At 39.0% G+C, this 22582-nt stretch overlaps 2 protein-coding genes and 2 pseudogenes across 2 annotated transcripts; 3 read left to right on the top strand and 1 right to left on the bottom strand.

The window, feature by feature from the left end:
* The first annotated feature begins 3515 nt into the window (after positions 1 to 3515).
* LOC149038471 (uncharacterized) lies at positions 3516 to 4172 on the top strand (annotated as a pseudogene).
* Positions 4173 to 5923: 1751 nt separating this feature from the next.
* LOC149038470 (uncharacterized) lies at positions 5924 to 9559 on the bottom strand (annotated as a pseudogene).
* Positions 9560 to 12703: 3144 nt separating this feature from the next.
* Positions 12704 to 17520, top strand: LOC149038469 (uncharacterized). Its single transcript, XM_089183660.1, has 4 exons — positions 12704 to 13069; positions 13245 to 13314; positions 13465 to 13547; positions 14412 to 17520. The coding sequence occupies exons 1-4, from the start codon at positions 12848 to 12850 to the stop codon at positions 15294 to 15296; spliced, it is 1260 nt and encodes a 419-aa protein (XP_089039786.1). The 5' UTR covers positions 12704 to 12847; the 3' UTR covers positions 15297 to 17520.
* On the top strand, positions 16407 to 18943 carry LOC149038468 (uncharacterized). Its single transcript, XM_089183659.1, has 3 exons — positions 16407 to 18320; positions 18389 to 18502; positions 18610 to 18943. The coding sequence occupies exons 1-3, from the start codon at positions 16442 to 16444 to the stop codon at positions 18795 to 18797; spliced, it is 2181 nt and encodes a 726-aa protein (XP_089039785.1). The 5' UTR covers positions 16407 to 16441; the 3' UTR covers positions 18798 to 18943.
* The last annotated feature ends 3639 nt before the right edge of the window (positions 18944 to 22582 follow it).

Below are 22582 nucleotides of genomic sequence, written 5' to 3'. Positions count from 1 at the left end.
AGAACCCAGGCTAGATATTTTCGTTTAAAACAAAAACTTAAGCATAACGCATAACTATCTTAATTATGTAAAGAAAATATAGCACATATCGTGCTCACCCACAGCATACTGATTTTTAAATCTTTCAACAACATGAAAAATGAACCTTTATTTGACTGTTGCGCAAAACCAATGCGATAAAAGGGTAAAAACGAATCTAGAGGTATGGAGGGAGGTCTAGTATCACTAATAGGTAGAATCTGAGCGTTTCAATAGAACATGGTCTTCTTCATTTCAGGTTTTCTAATGAGACCGTTGGCCATTAGTCCAGCCGTCTAGCGTGCATTGAACATGACCAAAACCGAATTCATGCTAATAGGGTCAAGGCAGAGACTGAATACTCTCACAGCTTCACCAACAATTACAATGAACAATACTCAAGTGAGCCAGGTTACAGCTACGAAATCGCTTGGTGTAATAATAGACGATAAACTCGATTGGCATAGTAACATCGAAAAATTAACCAAAAAGATCGCCTCTGGTATCGGGGCCCTAGAGCGAATTAGGCACCTGATCCCAGCATCAACCTTACATCTCGTTTATCAAGCCTTAGTAAAACCTGCTACCGTATCAATTACGCATGTTTGATTGCAAATACCTACACTCCATATTTGCTACGGTAGCAAATACCCACTTTTTGTAGCAAATACCCACCCTCCGTATTTGCGACTGTAGCAAATACGCAATGTTGGTAGCAGATACCTACCATAGGTATTTGCTACCGTAGCAAATACCTACTAATGTAGCAAATACCTACCAGGTAAGTAACTGCTACCGTAGCAAATACGCAGTTAACGTAGCAAATACCCACGCCTTTTTAACTCTCTCTCTCTCTCTCTCTCTCTCTCTCTCTCTCTCTCCTTTATCACGTGATAGGATTGACAATCGCACCCAACGGAAGACGACGCAGACTGGTTTATCAATGGACTGTTTAGTTTTGATTAGCTTATGTAAATGTTTCTTTAATCAACTATTGTTTGATTTTTGGAATAGTGTAAAACGTTGTGTCTTATGAGACTGTAGAGGTAGTGGCGTCACAATTCTTAGATATGTGTTAAGTTCTTTTGAGTGTTGTATCTCTAAACTCAACTGTAAGTAAGAAATGATCACATTTCGCATTGGTTAAGAGTTTTGAAACTGTTGTGTGAAACAAATTATTTCAATATTGTCATTCGCATTAAACGACCCGTAACATAAATAAATTAATATTCCGCCGTCAATGTACCTTTCTTTAATGATATGTTGTTATTAAATTTGCAATCAAACCGAAGAAACGATAGCAGTTTCAGGGTTTGATTAGGACGGAAATATATCTCACTGAGAGTCAAACAAGTTTATTTTAATCAGAAATGGTAAACTCTAACAGTTTCATTAATAATAAAAAAATGAAAATTGCGTGATCTTTTTACAGTCGCGTGACTCAAGGAAGATCTCATCCGTGAATGTTGATGTTCAATTGTTAATTCGAAAGGTGATTTCAAGAATTCTTTACGCTCGTGAATTTATCTCGAGAATTTGTTTACGTTCAGCGAGAAGCTCCAGATGGCTTTAAGGTAACTGATCTTATAAATAAATTCATGGTACATTCTGCTCGCGATTTAAAACCATTTCCACATCTCCTCGATCATAATTGTAAACAAACTATCAGACCTTTCAATAATCACGGTTTTTTGTTTCAAGAACAAAGTCATTTCTTGTGACGAAGGGCTGACGCTCGAAACGCCAGCTTCAGAAATTATCGACAGTACACAATTTACATTATCACTTCAGATTAGAAAACCAACTTATCGTGTAATACCCCTCACCGACGCAGTACCGCAGTTTCTTTAGAGACTTACTCCTTCAATACTAAAACAAACTCTTGGAAATAAATGAGATCCTGTTCCTTTTAACTAATACGTTTGACAAGCCCTCTCAATTCGATTAAAATGTAAACAGATTTGCCAAATTGAGTGACAGTTCGCAAATACAAATGTTTTCATCTCATAATTGAAATGAAAATACGCTTCGAGGGAAAGCTTTCCATTCATCTAGAAAGAACTTTTTTCCCGTGAAAACATCCTTTCCTGAGTTTATGTCAGCAGGCGGGCTGCGATGGCTTTTAAAAGTTATGGCTGGTAGAAGTTCGCATTAAAACCCGCAAGGGTAACTGTCATACGGACTCAACATACCTAACTACTTTGGGGAAGAGTTGTAACTTTGTTCACAGACTGCAGTAGATCCTTAAACATGCTTACTGGGCATCCTTTGAAATATGTATCATTATATGGCATAGAATGAGCATCAAGCCAGGTATTTGACTTGATATCGTAACACTCCACCATACGAGAATTCTGCCGATCAACACTTTGACTTCCGGTTCCGCCAATCGGCTGGAGGTCCATGTTGCGAAGGGCTCGATCGAGGAATAACCTCTCTTTAGTTGAGGTTTTCAGGTATGCAACATTTTTTTTGATTCCTGAAAAAAAATCTTTTAAAAAACTAGAATAAATTTGCTTCCAATTTGTCAAAATTCCAATCGAGTGCACGAGGTTTTTGCTCGAGTGCACGAATGTTGAAAGTCTGTTAGTGTGCAAACTATCAGTCGGATTCCTTTGTTCAGATCCATCGGAGTATCGTGTAAACCATAAATTTTAACCATACGTTGTGGTCGGCCAATTTAAAGTAAAAGGACAATTATTTATCGGACCTTTAGAAGCCTACATTGTGAATTTCAGATCAAGCCAACAGCATGAATGAGCATATTCAGTATCTCGAGACACTTTGTCGTCTTTGTGGCACAAATCTGTCAAGGACCTGGGTCAGTGCTACAAACAAAGAATATTTTTAATCGGAGCTCTGGATGAAATTTCGAATCAATGTCGATCTTGACATCAGAGAGATTCATTCAGCCAAGGCGGATGCACACTAAAAAATAATTCCAGGAAATCACGGATCTTACACATAAACGTAATTATCCAGCGAGTAAGTTCTCCTTCGGGCAAACATAAAACAAAGAGGTATTCGTTCACTGGGCTCTTACATCTTCAGGTATCATATCCGGGAAATGTGCGATAAGAGCGGCATGAAGATGAAAATAAAGAAATCACATTGGTGGAAAGCCTTGCCGAAGTGTCCCTATTGACAGTATACCGGAAACAAAGGTTGGAGTTTAACACACGAATTGATGAGAGTGAAATTTTCGTCTACAACCACGAGGGACTTGTCTGTAATTATGAAACTCGTTTAGAAACACCACTCGTGCTTTCACATTTTGCAGTGATTACCTAAACAAAATTTCTATACAGGGTGTTCAAATCAAAGGGTAAGTGTAAAGGATTCAGTATTGCTGACTAAAAGCTGTAGCCAAAGCCTTGCCAAATTTCAAGACGCCGTCGTCCTGCCTCGGAGCAGGACAAATTTTTGTCAGGCGTGAAATCTGAGAGATTTGTCAATTTACACGCCATGATTTGAAGGAAAATGTTAATCAAGAAAATATGTTGTGTACTTTTAGTCGGAGTAATTCAGTCCGAGGCCCGCAAGAATATTTCATATTTGCGGGTTTGCTGCATAACGATCCTTACACAGAAAATAAATATTGCGGTTCCCAAGTTTACGTTCCAGCTGCATCTCCAGGGCCTAGTACTGTTCAATTTGTACGTCCCTATGCAAACCGACCAAATCCACATCCGTATGCAAACCACCCGAGTCAGTCGAGTACATGTACAAGTTACATCACGATTGATCAAATTGAAAGCAGCCAAGTTGAGGATTCAAGAACAGACGAGAGTGGAAAAAGGGGCAAAGGTCCGAAGAAACAGGCGGCAAAGTACGACTCTTTTGGGCTGGAGGAAGAGCGGTATTTGGTGAATTTATGGGTTTCATAAATAATTTCGAAAGACGCGCGAAAGTACTAGTCAAAGATGGTCGACGAGTTGAACGCAAAGTATAACCACAGACGAAAAGTGGAAAAATGCAGAAGGAAAATGAAGTATTTAGTGGACAAATACATGGAGCGTAAAGATTGGAACCGAAAACAGAGCGGTGGATCCATTTGGAATTCTCCGCACTACGTCAAAATCCAATCCGCTAGCGGATATGGACCCCCCCCCCCCCCCGCAGATTTGGACCCCCCTACCAAACTTTCCTTTTAAGCATCGTTTGTATCTTATTTGGTAACTAATTCTATTTGCAAGCTTTTTGTCGATGTTCTTTTCAATCACAACACAATATTCCTCAATTAAGGTAAAGAAAAACCAGCCATTTCGTTCCAATTCTGCCGCACTTATTATTGTGAGTCGTACAGTATACGCAAGAATTAGATGCGAACAAACTACTGAAATTGTTACATTAAATCTTTGCTTCTTCTGATACGAATCAACATTGATACGAAACGTCATAACAATAGTGGAGACTATTGCAGCTAGTCACAAAAATAACTCAGTCTGATTTTCTAAAATAATAACATTAAACAGTTTCTGAACAAAAACGAAGAAACTACTCCTACTACAAGTCGTTCGTAGAGCCTATGATAAGTAAAAAAAATGTTTCTATTCCGAAGTATTGGAACTCTCAGCTTATTTTCAGATGCAAATCAACATTCATTTTTACGTGTTAACAAAAGTGGAGACTATTACATTGTACTCAATCTTATTTTCTAATTTTAACGATTATTAACTGTTGAGGTATCCGAAATAACACCTTAACAATTACGAAGACGTCTAGAGTCTGACGATCTGCAGACAATGTAGAGCCACTCGCCCACCGGGGCAGTCTTAAATCCCTCGCAGCTCATGTGTAACCATTCCCCGCACAACTCGTACTGTACTACGTCGTCCCAACACTCAAGCATTGAACAATGACAAAATAAATAAGTGTCACAAGTTTGTCTCATATTGAATCTAGCGGTGTTCGACTATCGTGGAAAAGGTTCAAAAATGACTTTCTTCAAACATTGAACTAAATGCTTGCCCATTTTCCCTTGGTCAAAAGAAACATCCGACGGGTCATTCCAGCTGCCAGTTTGTATGCATTAACGATACGCATGTTTTGAATTTAAAACATACTTTAGTACGCAATGGAACGTAAAGTATCATCTATTTTTAAAAGAACGTTAAGGATGATTTTTTCTCTCACTTTTGTCCGCTGGCGGATTTGGACTGGGGGGGAAGGGTCCATATCCGCCAGCGGATTTGGACCGGGGCGGGAGTTCCAAATCTAGAAGGGTTCAAATCCTCTAGGACACCGGTACCGAGAGCTCAAACACAACAAGCCAAGAAGAATCTTCATCAGGCATTCCTTCTCTTGCTCTTGCCGACAGACGGTGAAAAGGAGAGCAAGTGCACGAGAAAGAAAAGGAAGACCCCACAGACCCATGCAGAAAACAAAACCCGAAAAGTCATGAAGACCGTGACGTAGCGTGGCGTAATGGAAAAACTGCAAGAGCCCAGACAAAAAAAATGGACATGATGACTAAAATTTATGGGAGCCATGCTTGAAATTTTAGACAAACACAATTGATATGAACATAGTAACACTTTCTGGCTTTGACAATAGTCGAACAGAGCGAAAGTAATGATTGCACATTTGTGAATCTGTGAAATGTTCAGTTTGTGAAAAAAGTTTTGATATTTAAATGGATTTAAACATTTACTCAAGTTCTGAATCATACAATTTTTGTGATATCAATTTATTATTGTATTTGAGAGTCCGTGAAATTACCATTTACATTTTGAGTCACATCTCGTAACGCAACGTATTGGCGAGCGTTCGTGGCAGAGTTTCATGTAAAATAAAACAATATGTTGAGGAATTTGTTTCATAACACGTTCAGTGTCTGGCATCTAAAGATTATCCCTAAGAATTTCTCTAATAGCCACTCCATCACATCGCCCTCAGGGTTTTGTCAATCGACTTCATCATCTCTGGCATCAAAGTCCCATTCACTTCTGTGTAGACTGCAAAAATTGTGAAGCACAGCGCATGCGACAATAATCTTAGAAACTCGTGCTACACTTGCTTCTTCGATAAAAGACAATGTACGCCATCGGCCTTTTACTATCTCAAATGTGCACCCCACCTTAACTCTTGCGGCAGACAACTGCTTGTTAAATTGAATCTCACTTGGATCTCTTGTTCCCTCAGGCTAAGGTTTCTGAAGCCAGCGCGAAAGCGGGTAAGCACTATACCCCACCAAATAGGGCTTTATTTCGTGATCGTCAAATACATGAATTGGCGCTGCGATAACGTCTCCCTGTTCCCTCAGAAAAGCCAGTGGCGATATCCATAAATATTTTTCTTCCGTAGACGATACCCTGCGCCGCCACATCTTGCTGTTGATATCGGCTAAAGTAGTCCAAAGCGCTTTCTTTAGGAGCCTTTATTTTTATATGTGTCCCATCGATTGCACCTGCTATGTTTAGTAGATTCGATAATTCTTCGAACTTGTCTCTGCTTCGTTGGATGGAAATTTGATGAAATCGTGTCTAAAATCGTGGAGTGCACACATTAGTGAATGCTTCACAAGCAGTTGTTTTACCAACATTCCTTGCAATGCCTGTATTTTCGAATGACCCACCATGTGCTACGCGGTATAATCCGATGGCCAAGACATTTCCTGGTGGGATGCAGTTCCTCGACCGAGTGTCTTCCCTTTGTCATGAGCTTATGACGAAGAGTGACCAACAGAGTGTCAAAGGTGTCGCGCGACATTCTCATCTGGCGATAAAAGAATTCTTCGGGGATATTACGCCTATGGAAATGAAGTTCAAACCAAGAATTGCAAGGCCTAGGTAGGTTCCAATAATAAGGATGAGGCCTTTGCCTTTCTACGGACAAATTTGTTGTGGTACTTTGGAACCAGTTGCAGCCGAACAAGGTGAAGCCTCCACCGGCGTAGTAGAAGTAGCAACTACCTCTGCTAGAGTTGAACGAATTCAAGGAGGAAAAAAACTAGAATACAAGCAATGATATGCCGAGGCAAAATATGCGATGGAAGAAGTTAAAGATTACCATGAGCCCACGATTCCTGAGAACAAATGCAACCATTCTCGCGAACAGTGCGCAAGCGATGGTGTTTATTTCCGCGTGATTGACACTTATGGTTAAAACAAATGTTTTGCTGTGTCTCAGTGCGCCCACGCTTGACAAATTGAAAATTGGGAAGAGACAATTTTTGTCAAGACTTTTCGAAGGGCCAAACAAATTTCGTCAGTCCAGTGCGTCCGGACCCTAACCCGTCAATACATGGCGTAATTAATCAATGCATCAAGAAAATTAAGCTCGTTTTCAAAAATCGCTTTTAGTCGATTTAGTGAATAGATTTTCAGAAAAAGGTATCTCATAATCAGAAAACTGTGGAACATGTAAAGAGACGAATTGTTTTGGTTCCGATGCCTTGAAGCGATATTCACATCTTGAAGGATCACACCCAACTCTACGCGTCCCCGCGCCGCAAAAGTTTGGCAAGCGAAATTACTAACTGGTCGAAAAAACCTCTATATGATTGAGATCAGGAAGTTCAGGACAGTGTGCACCATGGTAGCTTGGTCACACACTATAATTCGACAATTTATCAAAGAAAATTTGCTTAAGTTTTCATCTACCTGAGAGCGCTTGTCTAACCTATTAGTTAAAATGAACAGGATCTCATTTATTTCCAAGAGTTTGTTTCAGTATGGAAGGAGTAAGCCTCTAAAGAAAATGCGGTACTGCGTCGGTGAGGGGTAAATTTGGTGCTGTCGATAGTTTCTGAAGCTGACGTTTCGAGCGTTAGCCCTTCGTCAAAACAAAGGACTTTGTTCTTGAAACAAAAAACCGTGATTATTGAAAGGTCTGATAGTTTGTTTACAATTATCGAGGAGATGTGGAAATGGTTTTAAATCGCAAGCAGAATGTATCATAAATTTACATATAAGATCAGTTACCTTTAAACCACTGGAGCGACTAGAAAAAGATCACGCAGTTTTCATTTTTTTATTATTAATGAAACTGCTAGAGTTTACCATTTCTGATTGAAATAAACTTTTTTGACTGTCAGTGAGATATCTTTCTGTTGTAATCAAACCCTGAAACTACTATCGTTTCTTCGGTTTGATTGCAAATTTAATAACAACATAACATTCAAGAAAGGTACACTGAGGGCAGAATATTAATTTGTTTATGTTACGGGTCGTTTAATGCGAATGACAATATTGAAATAATTTGTTCACAAAACAGTTTCAAAACTCTTAACCAATGCGAAATGTGATCATTTCTTACTTAAAGTTGAGTTTAGAGACACAACACTCAAAATAACTTAACACCTATCTAAGAATTGTGACGCCACTACCTCTACAGTCTCATAAGACCCATCGTTTACACTATTCCAAAAATCAAACAATAGTTGATTAAAGAAACATTTACATAAGCTAACTCATCCAAACTAAACAGTCATTGATAAACCAGTCTGCGTCGCCTTCTGTTGGGTGCGATTGTTAATCCTATCACGTGATAAAAGAGGGAGAGAGAGAGAGAGAGAGAGAGAGAGAGGCAGTTAAAACAGGATATTTTCGTATCTTTCATAATATATTCAGGCACGGATAAAAGTCTCATACAGGTGGAAATGGGGTCTATATTCCCATCAGGAAATGAGGGATGCTCTGAAAATCGAGATAACACGTTGGCAAACAAATATTTTTGATTCCTAGACATGAATTAACAAAAATTCGTCGGCGAAGTTGTGCATAAAGAATCTCTCAGCTCTATCAAGTCACTTGTGCGGTATACTGGTTCAGTATACAAGTCAGTTATACAATCCAAAGAAACACGGAAGAAACTTCCATCATGTTTTTTTTCTTTTATTTTAAGGTTTTAAAATTCATTTCCAAGTTCAGAGGCAACCACGACTAAATTTTTTGCCGCGCACCAAAATGTCCCGTTTTTCACGTTAAAAGCTTCGATTGAATGAATGAATGAACTGATCACATCAAAGGCAAATTTGCATAAAAGTCATCAAATGTTGCGTGGGGATCACGCGCGTAAGTTTGATTTTTCCTCGTTGGCTCTCTTTCAAAATTGGTATAGTTTTCTCTTGTGCAATGATCTGGGAATTCTGCTCCTTGGTTTGACAAACAAGACTTGTAGCTTACAGGTTTTTCGTGTCACCCTCACTGAAATAAAGGCCTCAGATGAGTTACACAAAATTAAATATTCATGTTTTCTTGCAGTTATTTTTATGTTTTGAAATTCATTTCAAACTTCAGAGGCAACCACGACTAGATTTTTTACCGCGCACCAAAATATCTCGGGGAAGCACTGTCAGATTGCTTTTTATTGCCGAGTAACAAATAAAAGTTCCCAAACAAATCATTCATTTCTCAGAGCTGAGCGTGTGTATTCCGTTCCTAAGAGGCAAACTAGAATGACGAGAAACAATCCCTGGACCATGGATTATCGCCCAAAATTATTTTTGCTCACTCACCGAAAATTTGTTTTCAACTAGCCCATTCTTTCGTCGTGCTCTTGTGGGACTTTGCGTGTTCTCATCGCTTGATTCCCACATCTTGGCTGTAACACGAACACCAGGAGTACTATAATGGCATCAATGAGAGCGGACACAGCACATAACCATATATCCTTGGATGGAAACATCTCTGCTTTAGCCTCTGTATCAGATGGCCCTTCTTAATATGATGAATGCAAATGAGTTAGCACCGAGAAGGCGATGTAATTATTTCCGTCCGTTTCCGAGCGTTACTATTGGATGAAGTCCGTTGTTGCTATGGGAAACAAAATTATTGCTCGGGCAGCCGTGCTTCGATTTCGTATGAATATTGCTCGCGCAGCAGTCAGTTGGTACCAGGTAGTAAGGGGATCCCCCTTATAAATATTCATTCGCATAATATTTAGATGTCACGCCTTTTTGGTTTAACATTTTTTATTGCTCTTTTCTCGGAAAAGGTTTACAATGGGCCTCTTTTGTTGTTCGACTTTTTGAGATTATGACCAGAACCTCTCAAAAGACAATTTCATATGAATATATCGCCTGCTTATAGGTAGTCCGCACTGAAATGCTAAGCATGTGCTATTGCACTGTCACGAAATACTCGCTCCGTCTTCTTATTGAATGACCTCAACATAAACAAATCAGAATTTAAAAATTAATTTTAGATAATACTTCGGAAAGACTGACAGCCTATGAATAATCTCAGATAAACAATTATATTTCCTGGTGATAACCATTCATTGATCATTTCTTTTAGTGAACTGTTTAGTATTTTACCATAATAGATTAACAGCGCTGAGAAAAAAGTAATATATTATGGTTCATTTGCGTCTTGTTACAAGGTTTCCGGTTGCATCTGATATTACGGCACTCTGGTACGGCGGAAAACGGCTGATAAAATTTCCGATTAAATAGAGATAAGGACAGTAGAAAACTGTAAACTATTTGATCAAATGGTAAAGGATGATAATACAATTGTTTAAACACTCTCTCGTGTTCCAAACTGGTTTCATCGCGCATGTCGTTATAAGAACTTTGTCAAGCGATTCTTTGCTGAAGTTTGAATGCAGTTTGCATAAATCAAATGTAACGAATAGTATTTCCATAAATAGAAACCTCGTCTCAGTCGTACAAATTCACATGTGTGGCAAAATGAATGTGAGGTCGTATTTAATAATTATCTCGATATCGACTTTTCAAAACAGTGACGTGTTTCAAATAATTCACTAACTTTGGTCATGATGCACCAGTTGATATTTGAAATATATACTTACTAGAACGACGTTGAATACCTAACAAGAACTCTAAAAACTGACGGCTACAGATGCGGTATAGACAAAAAAAGGAGCTCATTGACATTTTATTTTTATTACATATTATCATGTAAACAAATTGCAAACCCACTTGTCCTATGGTCACTATCACAGATACAACAATTATTATTGATCTGCATTACATAATCCAGCGAGGCTAAGCAATAACGACAGGCTAGGGCATAATAATTAACTGTCGTACCCATTTGTGACATTCAATATATACAGTTCTAAAAGCCTTTACAGCGCAGCATACAACAGAAGACGTCAACTGGATCAGATCGTATCACAATAGCTTTCTTGATTTCTTGTCATGTCTAAAAAATTAAAAAAACGTATATCATTATTTAACATTTACATCTACAACTTCTCTGTCCTTAAATTACTATCTGGACACTTCCTAGCTTTGCATCGACAATGTAAACACAGAGGAAATATTCACTGACATTCTCTCTCGTTCCGCGTGCATGTATTTTGATTAGGCGGAAGCGCGCGAACTTTGAAATAATCTTTTGTTTGTCTAAATAGCAAATAAATATTGATGTTACGTTGGGTTAGGGTAAGCCGATCCCTTCGTTCCAAGCTAGTGGAGTTTCATGTATCTAGCGTGCTCCTTAACCTGGTTAAAAAAAAAAATTAATGTTAGGCTGTTGTTTTGAGTTATCAAAGCCACACTTGTTAGTTGATCTGATCGTAAAAACATATTCGTCTCTTTGATTTGAGTGAGAAGTACACGATTATTTTTGCTGTTTGAACATTTCCCATGTTCGAGTTCCGAGGATTCGATGAAGTCTTTAAAAAGAAGAACCAATATACCTGACAAAGTTTTCAAACGCATAGAAAAATGTTCTCGTTGTTATAATGCCTACCTTCTCACTCAAACCTCTCGTCGTGTTCTTCTGGCTGCCGGTTTTCATTTGAATCAAATCGTGTCCTGATTTCTCTTGGCAATAATTAATGATTCTCTATTTTCCCAGATCTTTACAATCGCTACCGAGGAAACTCCACCAACAGCGAAGAACAATACACCACGCAAAAATTGATCATAGAAAAGAGCCATTTCTTCTGAATACGTCTTGTTATAGGCAAATCACACTACAAGCTTTACAAGGAAGACACGCGCCAACCAAACTATTTGCTTATGCACCTGTCAATTGAAACCCCCACCCCCCCACCCCGGGGAAGTATGGGGCATTGATGGGGGTAACTACGGGTTTTGGCACTTTTTTGTGTCCGAGGGGGTGGGGGATTTGTTGTTTTTTGTTGCATCAGTTTTGCCCGTGGGGTGGGGGATTAGTAAGGTTTTGACATTCGTGGACGAGCGAGGACTGAGGCGAGTGAGTCGCACCCATGTGCTTTAGGCGGATTCAAGATGGACGACATTAAGGTATTGTGTTGATTTATATTTTTTTCTAATTAAACTGAGAGCTCAAGAGTTATTTATTATAGTTTTGAAATCGATAAAGATGAAGTAAATATTCTAAAGATGGATGGTATGTTTTTTGCATCGATTTTCAGTGGATATTTCAATGATATTTGCTTGTTCGAAGTCGAGCGCCGATTTCATGTTTTAATAATATTCCAACTCATTATCAGTTGAATTGTTATTGTTTTATTGAGCTTTGGGTCTTGATATTCGACTAGCGAGGACACACACGGCCAAATAGCCTTTCCAATCATTTTACTTTTTTAATTTCTTTGCTTAATATAAAAGCTCTTTTAAATTTTCTTTGAGTTTGAATTGCTGATTCTCGACCCCCGCGCAATGAACTCAAGCAAATAGTAAATTACGAAAAAGAATCCAATTCCATCGGTTTTCCACTGCAGTATTTTTTATCCCACTCTGTAAAACAAAGGTCACAGTGTTTGTGGAGATGATGATTTCGAGTTATTTTTTATTAAAGTTTCAATGTCACACTGAACATGTGCCTAGAAACTCGCTGACGAAAACTCAAAACTATTAGCTTGCAATTGAGAAGCTTTCAGTCAGTTTCAATTGATATTCCGTTATATCCCACCTTATCTTTCAACAATGTCTTTTCTTTTGTATGAACAGATTCTCGTAGAGTTTGGAGTCTCCAAAAAAGTGCTGACCAGCTCTGGAGAGCACCATGAAGTAATCAATGTTATTAAAACTGCTTTTAATATCAAAGAAGAGATTTTTCTACAAAAGTTTGACCAGGATTGGCAGGAGTACATTGATTTTCCAGAAGGAAAGTTTGAAAACAAAGCAAGAGTAAAGGTTATATTGAAGGTGAGTTGTTTTTCATCTTTTTCTTTTAAGAAATTATTTTTTGCTTTGTTCTTATACTTAATTGGCTTTTTAATTTAGCACTCGAATTTATTAAAACGCCTGAGTAATTTAGTATGTGTAAGAAAAATCTTCTTTTGTCTAAAAAGATTAAACTAGATATTTTCTTTATCAAAAGCCAAATAAAGAGGTTCCAGACACCCCAGCAACAGCAACACCAAGCAGCACATGTACTATATCAACAACAGGTCAGTAGTAATTTATTTATACTCTCAAGCTAATTTGAAGATATATTAATTAAACAAGTTGCTACTGTGATAATGAAATAAATAGACAGAGAGACAGCAAGAACAAACCAGTATTTTGCTTACATGTTTTGCCTATGTTCTTTTCAGCAGGTAATCCCTTAAGACAAGAGGCACAGGTGCAGGCTACTCTTCTAATCAACAATGGGAAAATCCAAGTTGGCCCAAAAGCCAAGGTTTGTGATATTAGTAATTATGATCAAATTAAATGTCTTGGGTCATTTTATAGTATTGTCAGACCCATGATGATGAATAATCCTTAGCTTGAAAAAGAAAACAATCCCTACGAGCAAGAGCCACTACAGTAAACACCCGCATATAAGAACACATGAATTAAGAACATCAGGCTGAAATTTTGCAAATAAAGCACCATTTTTATAAGAACAAAATCAGCCTGGAAATATAAAATGTTCTTATAAAGTGGATAAGACAGTAAAAAATTCTGATCACACAGAGGCCTGCTGCCAGACAACCACAGCTCATCAGCTGTGATGCTGCTTTGCATTTTCTTTTAGCTTTTTTCCCTTCAAAATAATCTACGTAGTTTATACTTAAAGGGAGACTTACAGTACTGTGCTATTCTTAATACACCTCGATTTCAACAACAAAATTTAAGAACAATTTAAGAACACCTTCAGGCTGATTTTTCACTAAACTCCCGATAAATAAGAACCTGATCAGCCTGACCTCCAAAATCATGTGTTCTTATATGCGGGTGTTTACTGTATTGAATTAAGCATGTCAAGTCACATATTGATGGAATGTGAAAGTGTTATTCATATTAAGCTACTTTTTTTCATGTGAAAATGGCAAAACTTGAATTCGAAAAGTCCCGCCTGAACTTTTCAAGTTTAGAGCTTGAATTTAATTCTGCTGTTAACATAAAGATATTAATTATTTTTTTAGCTTCATTGCACTGGCACTGTTATTTTATTAAAAATAGACCATTTCTTGTAGGTTTTCGTTGCTATAAATGTGTTTTTGCACTCTTGAATATTTGAGTAATTATCGTGACAGGGCCCCATTAATTGAAATTTCAGAATGAACAGAATGTGGAGAATAACAGCATGATCAATGTCAAATTGGATCCAGAAAAGATTAAAACTGAGAGTGTTATCTTCAAGGGTGGTACCCTGTCAACATATCAAAGTGCAATGAATCAAGCCTCCCAAAAGCTTTGCCTTGATGATCCAACTTTAATCAATGATCGAGGAAGACTGATTGAACAAGCACGTCAGCAGGTCCATGATGATGGGTATCAGTATAAAAAGAAAAATTCCCGCTCAAAGGCGTTTGGTAAAGTTGCCAACCCAGATTCAGGATCAGAACCTAAGAAGCCAAAGCGGTCCCAGGAAATGCGAAGTAAAAGGCTTGCTGAAATAGAAGAAGACCTTCAAGGATTGGATTCCCAGATGAGATTTTTAGAAAGATCTAGAGAAAAGTACTCAGCCACTCAACAATATGAGCATGCTGCTGAGAAATGTAAAGAAATAGCTTCTATAAGGGAGAGGAAGAGGAAGCTACAAGCAGAAACCACTCAGCTCCAAAAACTTGATGTTAAGTCAAAGAAGTACCAAAAGAAGATGAAGAAGACGAGTATAAATCAGGCTCAGGAACCAGACTTGAAGCAAACCAAGCTTTTTCATGGTGTGGCGAAACAATCAGTAGGTGATAAGAATAGTAATGAAGGTATCACAGAGAAAAGCAGTGTTAAAGATCATTCCAAGGATTGCACAGAATATCCTCTACAAGATGAAGGAGACAACAGTGTTCATGAAACCATGGAAGATGATACCTCAGATGGAAAAGGTCCCAATAAGCAGCAGGTGGAAGTGGAAGGAAATGCTGATGAGATGCAAGAAGGTGACACATCCGTTCATTTTTTGTGTCAGGGCCTGAGACCTCAAACCAAAATGAAAAACTGAAGGTGTATATGGATTTTAAAGCAGGAGGAATAAAAAACTTTAAAATATCTGAGGGCATTTATGTTTCACCAATACCTGAAGTGTTCAGTTTAGAAGACTTTATTACTGTCAGGCCTTTGTTTTGTCACTGGAAGCATGCTTCGCCTTCATTATGCAAAGAGTGTGCAACATTGATTGACTTTGGCAAGCATATCCTTGGTGAATGTGTTGTTGAACTGGCCTCCTCTTATAAACGTTACTTTCCGTTAGTTAAATACAAAGCAGAACAGGCTGTTAGAAAATTGTTACAAATGCCTGTGACTATTGTTCAAATGACTTTAAATGGACCCGGGTCACAGAGATTATATGTTCTAGAAACATTGCAAGGCGTTGATATCTGTAGGGTTATTAACATGGCTGAGAAATGTTTGCAAGGAAAGACATGTTTTCAGTCTGGGATGTCAAGGGAGGTGTTGAAAGACTTGTGTACTTTGGCAAGTTCAGAATCTGATAGACTTCTCATAAAGTACGCATGCTGTAAAGGGCAAAACCTATCAAAGAACAAGGCAAGAAATTTGTATGGTTTCAGTGACTTCCATAAGCAAGAATCTAGAATTAATAGTACTTTAGAAGAGTTTAAAGAAATAAGAGATGCAGTTGACACCCTTGCAAAAGTTCAAGATAAAGCTGTCTTAGAAGGATTTGGACTCACATATTCAGATGATGACAGTGCAGTGGACCAACTGTCTAGTTCAGAAGGAACAGACTGTGAATGGATATCAGAAGATGAGAAGAACAAGGGACCTGTGAAGTTCCAAACTGCTTCTGCAGATGTTAATCTTGCTGTTACAAACAAGTCTCAGGACAAGTCTCAACAACCTAGACCAGCTGCAGATCCTGATGTCCCTTTAGAAAAGAATAGAACACTTGTATCACCTGTGCCTTCAATGGATCACCTTTTACTAATGCTCAGAGACAACACACTCAATTGGTTTGCCTTTGTGGCAGAGCTACGGATGTTACTGCGAAATTACTCCGAAGAGACTTTGGTATATGCATTGACTGAGTTCAGTGACCATCTTGAGAATATGGATTTGACAGTTGAAGAGAAAGAGAGTGTGGAGATGTCAAGACAAGCCTACCTTGAATATGAGAGACAGAAAGCAATGGGAGATGATGCATGGGTGAGTGAGAGTGACTCAGACACTATTGATCCTGATAGTGTTGTGACTGATGACCTGAATGAACAAGTTAAGAATCAAAGGCAGAAAATAAAGAGAAAAGAAAAACGACAGCTTGCACGTTTAAAAGCAGAGAGGCGGCTTCTGAAACGCAAGGTACCCAAACGTGTCTCACAAATTGTGAACAAGTTTCCGAACATAGGAAAGGATATAGAAGAATTTGTCAGATCCAATAAAGTAGGCGCAGATGCATGGAGGCGCACCGGGGTACTAACATTTGATGGTAATATCAAAAAAGGCCCAAAAGTCACCTTTCACAGAATACAAAAACACTTGCAGGAAAAGTATCAAACAAAGATTAGTTATGGAACTGTGGTACAGCTCTGCACTGTAAAAAACAAGCACAGGATATCAGCAAAAAGGTATAAAGGGGTAGCCAAAATCACATGCAGAAGATCAAGGAAAGGCTTTTCTGTCCGGATGAACCCAGATGGACATTGGAATAATGCTGTGTACCGAGGACTAGATAAATTACAGCTAAAGGATGGACTTGATAAGGTGGTACTTAACAGGGATGATGCTGCAGGTTTCCGGTTGGACACAACGTACACTCACAAACAGCACAAGGGAGTGCAGTTAGCCAATGAGCCAGATTTGACTACACGAACTGATTTTGTTAATAGCTATCCAGCCCAGCTACAAACATCATCATATCTGTTTATGGAAACAGAAACAACTCCTAAGAGGTGTGTTGGGATTGTGAAGCCCCCTGTTATATATGAAAAGTCCCCTTCGCAACACATGGCTGATCTTCAAATGATCAAAGACAAAGAAGAACTCTCTTCTGTTTTCCAACTCCCGGATGGTTCCCCTAAAAGTGCCTGGTGTGTAAGAGTTGATGGTGCTGGAGACGAAGGACCAGGACATAAAGAAGTTGCCTTTTTATGGGCAGAGAAACATCTTATGGAAAATCACTATTTTACATGTGTAACATCCAGACACTCAGGAGGGTCATATCTGAATGCTGTTGAACTAATGAATGGCTGTCTTGCTGTTGCCCATTCTAACTTGTTTATCCCATCTACACTTGGAGGGGCAGTTAACACAGCTACAGGCTTTAATGAAACACAGTTAAAACAAAACTTGGACCTTGCAAGTGATGTTTATATTTCAAGAGTCCAAGGGGCACCCTGCGGTGAAGCAAAGATACAGCTTTTTAAGGGAGCATGTGACGAAGCTGCAAAAACCCTGGTAGATAGAAGAAACTTGCTGCTTGTGTACCTATCAGGAAAAAAAGAAGAAAAGGAAGAGTTGAAGAAAAAAAATCCACAACTCCATGACCACTTTGAGAGTGTTTCCACAGTCCTTAAACACCATAAACATACCCAGCTTCCCTCAAAGTACTTCCTCGCACTAAGCTTGTGCCATAAATCAGAATGCCCACACAAAAGGTGTCAAGAAGGGAAAGGGACAACTTATAGCTGGTACAAAGGAGGCCCTCTTACAACATACTTCCCCCTACCCGTACAAGATTTGTCAAAACCCTGGGGGTCAGAGTGCACCAAATGCAAAGGAAGATGCAACGGACACTTTCTTGGACCCGAGGAAGCATATGAGAAAGTCCAAAAAGGGGAAGGGGTGGTTCACCTTAATCCACCAAGCACTGTGCTGCAAAAGGCATACAACGATGGTGTCAAGGCTAATTGCAATCTAAATCAGATTCTGGAAGGTGCAGAGGACCTTGCGAAAAAGACCTGCCTTTCTCTAGATGAAACTACAATGTGGCTAAAACACCTGGATGATGTGCGATCAAGAAGACGGCAAGGGGCCCAAAAGGCTGCCGCAACGAGGGCAGCAAAAAAAGGTAATAGGTTCAATTTGAAGTTCCTTGATGTTAAACAAGAGAGATACTAAACATATATATTGTTGCAGTTGCAGAAAAATCCCAGGCCACAACTAGAGGTAGTGAGAGACAAAGGGAAATGGACTCTTCAGACTCGTCATCAGAAATCTGTGAAGATGCATCAGCCTTTTCTTCTTATGATGGTAGGTTTGATATGACTAAAAAATCTTCATCAATGAATATAAAGCTGTCTGCTGTTAATACTTAATGAGGATACAACTAACAGTTTTGGTCTCATTTTAAAATGCAGAATCATCAGATGATCATGACATCTTATGCATCTGTGGAAAGCCAAATATGACAGAGGACATGATTGGGTGCGACGGGAAAAATTGCAAAATCAAATGGTTTCACTTTTCCTGTGCGGGACTAACTAAGGAGAACGTGCCAGAGGGAGAGTGGCTGTGTGGGGCATGCAGCACTCAGAGCAGGGTCTGAAGGTTGGTTGGGACATTATTTAACATGGTTTGTCCCAGGGGTGGGGGAATTTTTTCACTTTACTTGGGGTTTAGAAAGAAAACAGGGCCCCTATATATGGGGCATTATCACACTTTTTTTCTACTCCAAGGCTAATGCCCCATACTTCCCCGGGGTGGGGGGGGGTGGGGGTTTCAATTGACAGGTGCATTAGTGACTGACCTGCGAGCCTTAATTCATAATATTTAATGATATGATAAGTAACTTGAGAGGGTATAATACCGGTCATAAGGCTCACATGATGGCGTTAGGGCAGAAGGTGCTTCGATAAGCTGTTTAAGTCGACTTAATATGCAGTGACTCGGCAACCAGCCAACAGTTTTGTTTCATTTAATAAATAGGCGTGGCCTCGTGTTGACAGATTTATTCGATGACAAGAATCGTGATTGACATTAATTCAATAGATTGATTTAAAAGCGTTCGATTATTATGTTTAAGTCAGTTTTTCAGCAGAATCGAAGTGAGAAAGAAGTTATTTTGTTATCGTTTTTCTGTCTCTAAATCCGCTTACCTGGAGAATCTGCTAACCCGTAAAGTGAGACTGTTGTAACGACCCGCCACAGAAGTAAGTTTATATTGAAGTTTTTGAATTTAGTTACAAGATAAAGACTTGATTTGCGTTTGTTCTAATTGCGAATTATAAATGTATTTCTTTTAGATCGAATAATTATTAAAGCTTGGCTTAATATTATACGGTTTGTGGTGGTCATTTGATCTAACCAGTTCCAAGTAAGGAAACAAGGTTCAACCCACGCAGTCGACCTAACCTAATCCAATCAACGGCTGAGTTCACTTTTCGGGGATTCCCCCAAACGTCGAAAAAACAATGCCATTCCCCCATTACAGAAGAACCAAGAGCGAATTCTCTTTCGGCGTTGATTTTTTTTTTTTTTTAATAATTGTTAGCCTTTCACTCACACATCAATATACTTGACTAAAATCCTTACAAAAAAAGACTTTTTAAAGAAGACTTTTTACACCTGCGAAAAAAACAGTGCGGTCAGACCTGTCGTGAGCGTCGTGACCAAGTACAAAAACAGAACGCAATATAATTGCAAGTATTTAAAAATCCTACGATACAATGATCTATTTAACATTTACTATCTCTTGCATGTTTTAATAAAGCGTAAATAGAACAAATTTTTAGTTATTACCTGAAGATTCACAAATGAAAAAAAGCACTACCAAAAGGCTGACCAGTGCGGCTCAAAAGTGCGGAACTTATCCGCGTCAACAATGTCTTGTGTGTAAACAGCTCTCCAGCCAATGCACATGCACTACAGTGTTTGCTTAGAGTCTAACAGCTGGTGATTCTAGTCTATGATCTTTATGTTACAATTAAAAATTGATACAAATCAAGATATACATCTACTACAAGTTCTGTTCTAACTTAAATCTATCTGTTGTGTGATGAAGTCTGTAAATCAAATAACAGATCTTTACTCTTCTTTTTCCGTCCCTCCGTAAGCCGCATTTGTCTAAAAACAATATCAGGATTAGATTTATTCAAGATTTTTGGAAACTTTTAAGATTTCTAAATATTCTTTCTTCAAGTGTTTCCCATGACACGCGAGCTTCTGAAACAAAAAACAAACTATCAGCGTTCAGCCGTGGTGCCCTTTTAACCTCAGCGTAATGATGACTCCGAATATTCATTCGCAAAGTAGCGCGAGCAAAACGTGCGCTATCTGCCTTAGCTTGTTGTTTTACTAATTTACTAATTTACGCGGGGGGCGCGTGAAAAGAAATTTACCCCGACGAATTGTTCCAAAGTAAAAAATTACAGTCTGGATTAGAGCAGTGACAATAAATGGAACATCCATATATCGAGTTTGCTCCAGTATATTCATCATTCTGTCAGACTTTGATATAATATTCTCATAGCTTACAGAATTTTTACCTTCTCAGTCAAACCTCTCGTCGTGTTCTTCTGGCTGCCGGGTTTCGTTTGAATCAAATCGTCTCCTGATTTCTCTCAGCAATGATTCACTATTTTCCCAGATCTTTAAAATCGCTACCGAGGATACTCCACCAACAGCGAAGAACAATACATCGCGCAAAAATTGATCGGAGAAAAAAGCCATTTCTTCTGAATTCGTCTTGCTGCGTGCAACCCCACAAATAAAAACCCGTCACGTCACTCGCCTTTGCAAATATGAGGAGAATATGTCACTTGCCGGCGATTTCCTTAGTGTGTTCCGGTGTCGAAATTCGTTTCTCAATAACGATAAATTTCTGTACCGGAACGATCGAAATATGCTACGTCTCTTGAGAGCCACACAAAGCAGTAGTATCAACCAAACTATTTTACTAATAGCTGGCGGGGCTTAGCTTAAAATATTTATCGACAAGTTACGCTTTAACTTGAGTAGGTATAAAATTACGGAAAATGATGACGTTGTGGCCTGTCTTCATTTTTAAAATAACCCTTTGAAGGCTGCCGAGCTACGTAAGTGAGGGAACTTCAATATGGTTGTTTATTTCAAAACTCACTTCCGTTTAACCTGAGGGTGGGGGGGGGGGAGGGAGGGAAGGGGGGGGAGGGAGGGAAAGGAGGGTACAACTGCACGAAGCCTAAGGTCTCATTTTTAGCAGTTTGAGGCGAGCAGAGCTAAGAGAATGGAGAACGCGAGGAGCGAGATATGCGCGAGGGGAGGACACCTTAATAAAAGGAAAAGAAACACACGAATATATTGTTTCTCTCGTAAGTATCTCGCATGGTTCTCGCAATTCAGATCGCCTCAAAAACGCAACAGGAGGTGGCACCTCTGGGGGAAACGCGCGAATAAACGGAAAAAAGACACGAAAATAATGTTCCTCTCGCGTGTCTCTCATTTAGTTCTCCTCCACGTGCTATCAGATCCTGACAATACTCGAAGTGAACGTCTTGACTTTGCATATTTAATGAGTGCACCGGCAGAACAATCAATGTAGCTTTAAATTACAAACGTCTAACACACCGATACAGCGTCAGTAAATAGTCCCTTCAAACGGCATAAATAGCGTGTGACTTTGGCACAGAATTGAACGCCTTTGTCGTTAGAGGACGAGTGAGCTGAGAACGTATTGCGAAATTATCAAAGTGGACGAGTGTTTTTTCGAATTTCTAAACGTCGGATTCGGGAATGGCCGCGAAATCGAAGTTTAACGATCCACACCTGGTTAACTCATCTGATGATGGTCGTGCTGTAAGCCGAAAGGAAGATCAATCCACAGCTGGAAGTTCTCTTCTAAATTTTATGAACTTGGCGTCCGGCAACGTAAAGACCGCCTTAGAAAAACCGGCCAACTTTAAAAGGAACATCAAACACCGCAGGTATCTTCAAAAACGGCTGCAGAACTATTAAAAGCGGAAGAACGACATAATTCGTTTCTATAAAGCTGTTTACCTTCACCTTGTTAATATGCACGTAGTAATAAGGGGATTCCCCTTTTCTCATACCATTATTTATGATTTGCATAACATTTGGATGTCACGCTACTTTGGTTTAATATTCGCTATCGATCTTTTTTCTCTGACAAAGTTTACATTGGGCCTCTTTTTCCTTGGACTTTTGAAGAGTGCAGCCAGAGCCCTCCAAACGACAATTTCAAGTAAATAAATCGCCTGCTCAAAAGTAGTTTACTCTGAAATGTTAAACAAGTGGCATTGTGCTGTAACGAAATACTCCCCCATCTTTTTACTGAATGCAAACCACGCGAGTGCAAAGATATAATTTTACAGTTTAAAACTGTTATGAACAACT

This window comes from Pocillopora damicornis, chromosome 10, assembly GCF_964200805.1.
Source record: "Pocillopora damicornis chromosome 10, jaPocDami1.2, whole genome shotgun sequence".
NCBI classification, from domain to species: domain Eukaryota; kingdom Metazoa; phylum Cnidaria; class Anthozoa; order Scleractinia; family Pocilloporidae; genus Pocillopora; species Pocillopora damicornis.
Note: the sequence above shows the minus strand (reverse complement) of the source record. Positions and strands in the feature narration are given on the sequence as shown.